At 36.4% G+C, this 12,100-nt stretch overlaps 1 protein-coding gene across 1 annotated transcript; it reads left to right on the top strand.

Annotated features, from left to right (window-relative positions):
- The first annotated feature begins 7,297 nt into the window (after positions 1-7,297).
- On the top strand, positions 7,298-7,895 carry LOC308497809 (small nuclear ribonucleoprotein Sm D3). Its single transcript, XM_081048915.1, has one exon. The coding sequence runs from the start codon at positions 7,358-7,360 to the stop codon at positions 7,736-7,738; it is 381 nt and encodes a 126-aa protein (XP_080905041.1). The 5' UTR covers positions 7,298-7,357; the 3' UTR covers positions 7,739-7,895.
- Positions 7,896-12,100: the final 4,205 nt, after the last annotated feature.

Here is a 12,100-nt window from a genome sequence, read left to right as displayed (position 1 = left end):
GATAGGAGTTTTCCTTATTTCCATTTCAGATAGGCAGTGATTCATCAATCCTGTCAACTTTTCCTAAGTGTCTAACATAAGTGCTGACCATATAGACAAGAATAAGACTCAGATATATTTGTGTGAACTAGTGACTACAATGTGATAAACACCATGTATTAGACCGGACCGTATGGAGTTGCCATTTGTGCATGTAAAAAGTCCTTAGATTTTGGCAATTTCATATGGTTCATCCCATACGTACATATCATAGTGAGATCACAAATGTGAGGAACCAAGAAATACAAGGTCAACCAATGATGAAAATGTATCATGAACAGAGAGCTAAGTTTAACTCGGTACTCTATGAGGTCCAAAATCAAATAAAAGAAAACAACAAACAAACAAAAGAGCATGAATTTGAGAAAAAATGACCTGGATTTATTCCAGTTCTGCCTTGGACTGATTACTTTCTTTCTGGCCTCTGCTAAGTCACCTATAAAATGAGAATTATACTACCTACTGTACCAGATTGTTATGAACATTAAATGAAATTGTGAAAGAACAGTGCCCAACATAGAGGAACTAAATAAATGGTGCGAGTGGTGGATTTTCATCATGTAAACATAATCTACCGGAAGGAGAATAATTAATAGAGGCTTTCTGGAAAAAATTTTGACTTTCAGTAATATTCACACACTTTGACTCAGTAATCCCACTTCTATGAATCTCCTGTAAGGAAATTAGGAAAGCTATGTACCAGATTGGTATTATTTAAATAGCTAAAATCTGAAACCACCTAAATATTCAACAAAAGGGAAATTATTACATCATTTATGATACACCCATATGATGGAATATTGGTCAAGAAAATATTGGCTTTTCTCTCCAGAAATTTCAATCAGTAAGCAATTTTTTGGACAATCGTTCTGGAATGTTATCTATTTTCTTACCAAGGAAGAGAAAAAGTGACTTGCTTAGTATCAAACTGTGTTTATGTAAATACTCAAAGAAAAATGTAAGTGGAATGAGCCAGCATTGGGCCACCATCATTTTTGGTAAAATATAATAAAGTATGTAGACATCTGGGAAATGTCCAGGACTTTCATTTATATAGAATATTCAGTAAAAGGCTTAGGGACAACTGACTGGCCATTTGGGAAAGAAATGAAGGTGACTCTCTAGTTTACTCCTATGTGAAAAATGAATTACAGGTTCATCAAAGATGAAACCATAGAAGTTCATCAGAAAGTCCATCAGAAAAGAAACATCAGAAAATAGTTTTTTAAAATTTGGGATGGAAAAAAACCATTCTAAGCAAGAACAAACCCCCAAAACCACAAAGGTAAAAGATTGATAAAATTAACCTCAAAAGCATTTAAAATTTCTCCATGGGGGAAAAATGCTTTGTACAAAGACATAAGTACACAAGTGAGAAGTTGAGAAAACAAATGATGGCAATATATATAACAAAAGTCTAATTTCTTAACTATAAAAAGAATTCTTCCAAATAAAGAAAAAGGACCATCCACACAGCAGAAAAATGGTCAAAGCACATGAATAAACATAGTTCATAGAAAAAGTAATAGAGTTTTTAAATATATGGGAAAATGTTCACCCTCATTTAATAGAGAAGTGCAAATAAAATTAAAGATCATCTTTCACTTCTCAATATCAAGCGTGTGTGGGGAGGAAGCACTCTCAGACACTATTGCTAGAAGTATAATTGCTACAATCTTTTTAAACGGCATTTTGGCACTAACTTTTTTTTAAAGTCCCATAAGTGACCCAGCAATTTCACTGTTAGGATTTTTCCCTACAAATTTACTTAGATATATGTCCAAAAAGAGATTCTTTAAAAGCATGTTCACTGCAGCAATATTTACAATCTTTTTAAAAACTGGAAACAACTCCACTATCGAGGGGAGAGTAAATTATGGCATGCAATTAAATAAATTATCATACATTTGTACAAAGAAGTATTATACAGTCATTCAAAAAGAATTAGACTTATCTGTGCTGGTATAGAAAGGTCTCCAAAATGTGTTATGTTACAAAAAAAAAAAACACAGAGTAGAACATTGTGTATGATGGTCCTATTTGTTATAGGAAAATGGATATATTTACATATATGCTTTATATAATAGAAAATTTCTGGAAAGACACAAGAGAAACTGTTAACCGTGGTCGCCTCCAAGGAGGAGTGCTAAAAAGTCTGGGGGTAGACTAAGGTTTCTTTTTCGTTTGGTATTGTTTGAATTTTTATTATATATAACTTATTCAATTAAAAACGACATTAAACATTTTTTAAAAACATTAAAATGGAAATGTAAAATAATACAGACATTTGGAAAACAGTCTGGCAGTTTCTCAAACTGTTAAATATAGAGTTAGCATATGACTCGGCCATTCCACTCCTAACAATATACTCAAGAGAAATGAAAATGTACATCCATACAAAAACCTGTACATAAATGTCTATAGCAGCATTACTCATAAAAGCCAAAAGGTGGAAAGAACCCAAACGTTCATCAACTGATGAATAGCTAAACAAAATGTGGCATATTCATACAATGGAATGTTACCCATAAAAAAGAATGAAGTGCTGATCCATGCAAAACATGAATGAATCTTGAAAACATTATACTAAGTGAAAGAAGCCAATCATGAAAGACCATGTGTTATCTGATTCCATTTATATAAAATTTCCAAAACAGGCAAATCAATAGAGACCAAAAGCAGATCAGTGGTTGCTTAGGGCTTGGTGGGGCAGGTGAATGAGCGATAGTAGGATGATAGGCGAAGGGTATGGAGTTTCTTTACGAGGTGATGAAAATGTCCTAAAACTGACTGTGGTGATAGCTGCACATCTTTCTGAATTTATTAAAACTATTGAATTGTACACTTTAAATGGGTGAATTGTATGTTATGTGAACTGTTTCTCCGTAAAGCTGTTATTAAAACAACAGCAACATGAACAAGGAAATTCAAGGGAAAAATAAAATATAGTCAAGACAGTAACAAAGAACAAAGCTGAAGGATTTACACTATCAGATATCAAGATCCATCTAAAGATAGAGTATTTAAGACAAGATGGCACTGGCACGAGGACAAATAGGCCAATGCAGTGGAATAGAGAGTCTGGAAATAAACCCTTATGTATTTGATCACCCAGTTTATGACAAACATGGCAATACAGTACTGCGGGGGAAAGGATGTTCTTTTAATAAATGCACTGGGTCAATTAGATATCCATATGGAAAAAAATAAGTCTTAACCCGTACTTCTCTCTTTACATAACAAATCAACTCTAGATGGATTATAAAACTAAAACCTTTTAGAAGAAAATATTGGAGAATATCTTCATGACAGTAGGGTAGGCAAAGATTTCTTAAACAAGACACACACAAAAACACAAATCATAAAGGAAAAATATGATACATTGGACTATGTTAAAGTTAATTACTTCTGACCTTTAAAAAGGGTAAAAAAGAGAGAGATATTTACAATGCATACATTGCAAACAGAACTTAAATCCAAACTGTATAATATTAAGAACCCCTACATGTTAGCAAGAAAAAGACAGACAATCCAATAAAAAAAATGGGTAAAAAGACTTGCACAGGCACTTCATAAAAGAAGATATCCAAAGGGTCAATAATCATGAAAAGATGCTGAACCTCTTTAATTATCAGAGAAATACAAATTAAAACCATAATGTGAGTACTTAATGCCACTAAATTGCACATTTTAAAATGAACAAAGTGGTAAATTTTTTTGTTATGGATATTTTACCACAATAAAAAAAATACACACTTTGGTGGGAGTATAAATTTGTGCATCTAGTTTGGAAAACTGTTTGGCAATGTTGACTAAAGTTGAACTTACATCTACTCTATGACTCAGTGATTCTACTCCCAGAAATCAATACATACGTTCACCAAAAAACATGTACAAGAATGTTCATAGCAACCTATTTGTAATAGTTATTAGGGAAACAACCCAAATGTTCATCAACAGTAAGTGGATAAATTGTGGTAAATCTGTACAATGGAATACTCTTTACAGCATTAGGAAAAATACACTATAACTACTTACAAAAATATGAATGAATATCACAAGCGTCCTTTTGAGTAAAAGATGTTACAAACAAGAAAGTAATACTACTATATAACCCGGGGATGCCAAAAAAATGTATACAAGTGGACACTTTCGTCAACATTGCTCAACATTGCTCAGTTTGCCATAATCAGAAGCGTCTGGACACTGATGGTAACCACTTTGAGCATCTCTTGGAATTGCAGAAGTCAAACGTGATTTGTATTCATCTTTTGTTATCAGTATATATTGAGTATTACAATTTTAATAAAGTTTTCCATTCTTAAAATGTGTATACATTTTTTGGCAACCTCTATATATAACGCAGGTGTATTCCATTTACGATTTATGTACTTTTCTGGGTGTGTGTTTCTCCTTCAATAAAACAACTACTAGAGAAAAGAAAAAGAAATTCACAATAAGACTTTTTTCCCTCAGAAAATGAGACAGGATGACCAAAATGTATTTCTATTTGTTCTGTTTTTCTTTTTAAAGTGAAAGAATAACATAGGCCTTTCTTACATTAAAACATTTATGTCTTCTGAATATTTTGTTTTTGTTGCAAATTTTATGGGTTTTTAAAAAATTATATAACTAATACCAGCTTATTGTGTTAGGAAAAAAACTAGAAAAGCATTAAAAAAAGATCAGAAAAACCATTTGATACATTACTCAATGATAACTTCCATTTACATTATGAGCTCCTGTATTTATCTTAGCCATACTCACACACAGTTGATAGTATCGGGTTAGTGAATTTTATGATATTATCAATTTATGAGTTTTATTTTACAGGCATGTCCGTATTTGCCTCTTACAACTTAAGATCTTTTATTCTCTTACTGTGAAAAATTCAGTTGGGATATTCAAAATTTTAAAAATGTCTGGTTATTGCAAACAGAAGTCATTTCATATGAAGAAATTCCACCTTATATTTCCTTCTCATTTTAATACCATATTTTCCTACTTTCTAGTCATGAGAGAACTCTGACTTTATTAAATGCTTTACTATCATGACCTCCCTTTCCCAAGAATTCATTCTGCTCAGGGTGGGTCTAATATTTTAAATGTTTAAATAAATTGCTAAGGAATACAATCCTTTGTCTAGATGTTTAAGCCCCTGTGAGTTTGGCAGCTGTTTCTATTGAGTCACTGAGTAAAGGGGGACAGTGTGAAGGGTCACTCTACCCTCCCTTCCCACTTCAGAGGAGGTACGTCCGCTTCCTCAATTCTGAATGTCAGACATTCTGAGTGCAGTGAAGCCACTGGGTTATTTTGGGAGCCACTTTTAATGGTCACTTGCCCTTCATTTAAAGGAAAAGTTGCCTCAACAAGGTGAGGGATGATGCAATTTCAATCGTTCTCTAAGGATGTGGCTTCCACCAGACAGGATGTCAGATCTGGCATCATTTTTTTTTTTTTTTTTTTTGGAGGAGAGTGAGGGGAGGGACCTTGCCCTGGCTTGGCCTTTGAGAGAGGAGACGTGGTACTCTGCTTTTCACCCTTGGGCAGCTCAATGAAAGAAGATATACTTGGACATACCAGCTTTCGAGACAGCAGCTGTGGAGAAGGAAGTCTTGATTTCCTTTGGAATCAGAGTCCAGGATCCCAGATCTTCTTATTCTCAAATCTGATCTGAGATTAAACAAATCTCTTTCCCAGGACATTCAGTTGAATGTTTGACATCATTGGTCTTTAAAAAAATTTTTAATGCTTTCTTCTATTCAACAGAAAACCCCTGCATCATCCTTTTCCTGCCAAGTGCTCTGCAAAGATTATAAGCAGGAAATTTAAAATGAGAATGACCGTTTGAGCTACAGTGGTCTGGGAGTTGTGATAAGAGCATATGGAGCCTACACATGCAGAGCCATCTTAAATCTATACATCTTTTTTTATAATTCACACTCTTGCTCAGAGGCCAGGTTAGCTTATAGAGAGCTGAGAATTTGCCTGAAAGAGTTTCATCTCCAACAGTGAACTAACTGTACATGACACATAGTTCTGGGTTACGTATGCTTTAGGATAGTATAAACTATAATTATTGATACATTGATGTGTTTTGTAGTTTTATATACTCCTAAGGAGCAAGGAATCTCTTCTCTATAATGTGCCAGATTGTTTTAATTGACAGCCTCATAAGTATAAACGTTGTTATTATAACGACAGCATTGTTGTGTCATTATAATTACTACTGAACCATATGGTTATTTATCCTTGCTCCTGTGTGTGCTTTCTCTGACTAGATAGACCTTTATAACTAGAACTCAGAATGGTATCGGATAGGGGGCTTCTGTACATAGAAAATAACAGTTCATTTTAGAATTTTACAGCTGAACCATAGAGGTCATGGTGTCCAATCACCCAGTTTTGTAAATGAGAAAACTCAGCCTCGGAGGGGTCAGGGGTGTCCTTCAATCACACAGATAGTTAGGGGTCGTACAGGACACATCTCCCGATTCCCAGGCCAACGATTGTTACAAAAGTCTCGGTACCTTGCCAAATAATAGGTAAGTAAACTTGGTTTTGTTTGATAGTCATAAGGTAGGTTTGTTTGTGACGTTTTCAAGTATCTTTAATTATTAAGACACCAAAGCTCTTGGTAATGCCCATAAATAACAATAATGATTATTTTTCCTTTATCACCCCTTTCTCTAATTTTAATGCTTACCTTCAATTTTAAGTGATATCAAACCATATTTGGCATAAGTTTAATAGATTTGGATGGGTGATAACCCATACTTCTTTTGAGTTCTATGAATTTGGGACCAAACTTAGAAACTGACAAATCTAGATACCATTCAAATTCAGTTTATAAATTTTTTTTTAAAAAAAAGCAATTTCATATGATGTCCAGAATGCATATAGTTTAAATTTAGGAATTTATTTTAGGGAAATAATCAGAGATGTGCACAAAGACTTATGTACAATAGGAATGTTTATTTCAATAGCATTACTCAGAATAAGATGTAGACACAAATTAATTTTTCCTTTGTACCCAACTTGTTTACTCTCTTTTATTGAATCCAATAGGTTTTTTTTTTTTTTTTCTTGGAAGAAACTACAAGAATTTGTTAACAGTAATTACCTTTAGAAAGAAAGAATTGCTGAGTGGTAAGAAAAGATTTCACTTTTCATTTTGTACCTTTTTGTATTATTTGATTTTTCTGTCCATAGAAATGTACTACTTTTTTATTTTCTTCAAAAACATCAACAGGCCTGAGACGCCGCAGCCGCGCGGGAAAGGAAGAGGAGCCCGGACCGGAACTCTCTTCCTGCCAAGATGTCCATTGGTGTGCCGATTAAAGTTCTCCATGAGGCGGAGGGTCACATTGTGACGTGTGAGACAAACACTGGCGAGGTGTACCGTGGGAAGCTCATTGAGGCGGAAGACAACATGAACTGCCAGATGTCCAACATCACAGTCACGTACAGAGACGGCCGAGTGGCACAGCTGGAGCAGGTATACATCCGTGGCAGCAAGATCCGCTTTCTGATTTTGCCTGACATGCTGAAAAATGCACCCATGTTAAAGAGCATGAAAAATAAAAACCAAGGCTCAGGAGCTGGTCGGGGAAAAGCTGCTATTCTGAAGGCCCAAGTGGCCGCAAGAGGAAGAGGACGTGGAATGGGACGTGGAAACATCTTCCAGAAGCGAAGATAAATTTATCTGTTGAACAGAACTTTGCCCTTATTTTTTCCTTTTAGGTAATTTGTGTTTGGTGCGGTGTGTGCTTATGTATATGTTCTAGGTTTTCTTTTGACATCTTCCTCTTGAGATCAGGAGAAATGTTAAAATAAATAAATATGGGTTTGTTTTAAAAAAAAAAAAAAAAAAAAAAAAAAAAAAAAAAAAAAAAAACATCAACAGATTGTTCTTAAGTTGGAAGATTATGGGCAATTTTTGGTTTCCTTCTTTGGATTTCTCTGTATTAAAGAAGTAATAAATTATCTTAAAAATTAATGTCCAGAAATAGAGGGTTTTATGATACATCTACATGATGAAATTCAATAAATCAGTTTAAAAATCTCTTTTTAAAAGAATAATGGTAATGGTATGGTAAAGGGTTCTGAAAATAGTGAAAAAAGCACTTATAAAAAGTATGAGCACCATTTTATTACTAAAATACAGTATAAACATGTATGACAGAGGGGGGAGAGAGATAGAAGACAAAGGAAATATCTCAAAGTGTTAACAGTATGTATTTCTAGCACGTAAAAGTATGGCTGAAACTTTTATTTTATTTTAAAAATATATTTTTTTAATTGGGGAAGGGGAACAGGACTCTATTGGAGAACAGTGTGTACTTCCAGGCCCTTCTCCCAAGTCAAGCTGCTGTCCCTTCAATCTTAGTTGTGGAGGGTGCCGTTCAGCTTCAAGTTGCTGTCCCTTCAGTCTTAGTTGTGGAGGTGGCAGCCCAGCTCCAGGTGCCATGTTCAATTTTAGTTGCAGGGGGCGGAGCCCACCATCCCCTGCTGGACTCCAGGAGTTAAAATGGCAACCTTGTGGTTGAGAGCCCACTGGCCTATGTGGGAACTGAACTGGCAGCCCCCCGGAGTTAGGAGCATGGAGCTCTAACCGCCTGAGCCACTGGGCCGGGCCCCGAGACTGTTTTATTTTTGATTTTCGTGCTCTTTGGTATTTTCTAGACTTGCTGATGCACATTTATTAGTTGATAGTGCCTCAGACTCAGTTCCTTTTTCATCTACACTCTCTGATTAAGTGACCTCTACCATCTATACATTGATGAGCTCACAGTTTTATTATTTCTGGTCTAGACTGCTCATCCTGAGTTTCGACACACATGTGTAGCCAACTGCCTCCTTGGAATTTCTACTTGGATGGATCAATGGACTTCTCAAACTCAAAACATCTGAACTGGAGCACTTGATCCCGCTCCCTTACCCACTGTAACCATCTTAATTCCTCTCCATCCAGCATCACTCACGTCTAACCTGTCACAAAATTCTGAGGCCCCGCTCTGGGCCCTGGGCTTCTGAGGCTCCTCTCTGGCCCTTGTCTGGCCACACCCCTCCCTACATGGTGAGAAGTCCACAGGGCCAACAGGCCATGCCTGCATACAACCTGTGCTGCTTTCCTTCTAGACCATTCTCTGGTTATCCAAGACTCCAGAATTCTCTGCCCAAACAGTGCAAGGTTGCTGCCAGGGCCTTCAGTGGCCTCTTCCCCTGGTCCACTCTCCTGGGGGCAGAGTGACAGACTGCACTCAGGTGTAGACTCCTCTGGCCCCAAGATGTGGCAAAAGACCTATTTGAAGAATGTGTGGACGAAATTTAGTTGGTGAGCTGGATTTCCATGCACCTGTGGGTGAAGGTCCTTGCAGTGTGGGATGCAGTTGGAGGTGGGAAGAGAAGGGGGGAGAAGACAGAAGAAGACAGGCTAGGGGCCAGCTCCCCCCATGTTCCATTACGGCATTCTAAGAAATGTGAGAAATCAATTCCAACCTGGATGTCCACATTGTTATTAAAATATATTTTTCAAGACAGGAGGATAGAACATATTTTATTTAATGGTCTGCAACTTAATTTATAACTTTTACCTATGTAAGCATTTGGGTCTGGGCTTCCATTTTTTTCTCTTGCCCTGGGCCCTGCAACCATCAGGGGTGGGCCTGCCTTCGAGTGCTATCTCCCAAATATATAATCCTAACTGGCCCTCTGCTTTCCTGGGGCCTCCTGATAGTCCATTCTTTATACAGCAGCTACAGGAGCTTAAAAAACAAACATTAGTGTACTGCTTAAGGCCCACCAGTGGATCCTTTGCTAAAACCCTTATCAGAACTTTCCAGCTCTGCCTCCTCCACACCTCACCTCATCCTAGTCTCCCCTCACCCCAAATTACCAAACTCTGGCCACTGTGACCTTCCTTCCTCCTCTTGAACACCCCTGCTTCTTCTCACCTTGGGGCTTTTGAGCTTCCTGTTTACTCAGCTTGGAGCTGTTTTCCCTTAGCCCTTTGCTTGGCTGCCCATTTCTTGCCATAAGGACTCTGCTCAAATGTCACTTTCTCACCCTTTCTACATTGTCCTCTAATCACTCTCTGTCACATTGCCATTTTATTTTCTTCTTTTATTATCTTCTATATTTATTTACTTATTTTCTGGTTCCCTATTGGAAGAGAGGTCCTCACCTGTCTTGTTCCCCATTTTATCGCTGGCTCTGAGAACCGTACCTGGCATATAGACAATAAGTATTTGTTGAATGAATAAATCTCTCCCTTCTCTTTCTAACCAGATCCCGTAAACTGTATCTTAAGGCACATTAATTAAGTAATATGATCCAGTGTGATCTCTGTTTTATAGAAGATGCTGGTTGCCAAAAAAGTTTGGGTTACACTATAAATCAGTAGCAAATACTGGACAGGATCCAGGGCCAGTGTCTCACCAGCCCCAGGCTCTTTCCACAGCAGCCTACCTGAGAGCTCACTGAAGCCAAATAACCCATCCTCCTCATGTGTTTTCCTATACTCTTTGCAAAAATATCTATACAACGGTACCTTTTAGAGAAGGAAAAATGCTTAGCAAGTTTCTAGAAAATTCCATCTGTGATATGCTATAATGCCCTCTTATAAAAAAGAAACATCCCAAAGATTTTATTCAAAACTTTGTCACAGGGGAGCAATTACATGTGAAGATATTCATGTCATGTTTATGTATAGTAATAAAAATTAAAAGTCGCCTTACAAAAAACCACAAACTCCTTGTCACAGTTTTTCAATAAAAATTAGGTAGTTTCTTTTTGCATAAAATTATTTTGTTTATTTCAGTCTGATTAGCCAGTTTGCAATGTAAACATTAAAAGAAACATTCTCACCTTGAAAGGTTAAGACTGCTGGAGAGAACGGTTATAAAAATGAAATAATCAGCTAATTCACGTGGCCCTTTTTATTCCTCCCCTTGCAACTATAGTACTTTCATTGTTTTGCTTTGCTTTCTACTACAAAAAAATAATAATAATAAGACAAAAAGTGAGTACTCATTCAATTCCTGTAAGGTAACAAGTCCCAGTTCAGTGCTATATACCCTCAATCCCTGGAAACTCAATAAATATAATCAAATGAATTCAAATATTATTGAGGGAATTTTCTTCTGTTTTAAAAATATGTTTTATACTTTGAATAATTTTACAAAAACAGTGGCAGGCTCACTTTCTTGACGCAGACTCACTATAGGATAGACGGCACACATTGAAACTATAAAATGTGACCAATGTTGACATCTGTGGAGAAACCATCACCACAATCAAGATAATGAACACATCCATCAACCCCCAACTGTTTCCTTGGGCCACTTTAGAATCCCTTCCTCATCTGCCCACTGCCCCCAGTATAGTTTGCATTTTCTGGAATTTTATATACATGGAATTGCATGGTATGTCCTCTTTAATATGCTCTTTTTCAGTCAGGCTTCTTTCACTCAGCGTAATTTCTGAGATTCACGCATGTTGTGTATATCAGTGTCCATTGATTGCTGAGCAGTATGCCATTTTATGGATATACTGCAATTTGTTTATCTATTACTTTTTGATGGATATTTGTGTCATTTCCAGTTTTTTGGCTATTCCAAATCAAGCTGCTATGAACATCTTTGTACAAGTCTTTATATGGCTCTGTTTTCAGTTCTCTTGGGTAGACACCTAAGAGTAAGATGGCTTAGTCATAGGACAGGCATATGTTTAATCTTTAAGAAACTTCCAAACTATTTAAACTATTTTACATTCCCATCAGCAGCGTAGGAGGGTTCCAGTTGTTGCACGTCTTTGCCAGTATCTGATATGATCAGAATTTTTAAATTTTAGCCATTCTAGTGGATGTGTAGCGGTATCTCATTGTGACGTTACTGGAAAGTGGTACTGAGCATCTTTACATGCTTATTTGACATCCACGTATCTTCTTTGGTGAAGTGAATGTTTAAATCTTTTGCCCATTTTGAATTGGGTTGTTTGTCTTATTATTGAGTTGTAAGAGTTCTTTGTATACTCTAAATATAAGTCCTTTGTCATGTAT

Source organism: Rhinolophus hipposideros (assembly GCF_964194185.1).
Source record: "Rhinolophus hipposideros genome assembly, chromosome: 5".
Lineage (NCBI taxonomy): Eukaryota > Metazoa > Chordata > Mammalia > Chiroptera > Rhinolophidae > Rhinolophus > Rhinolophus hipposideros.
This window is presented reverse-complemented; position numbering and strand designations above follow the sequence as displayed.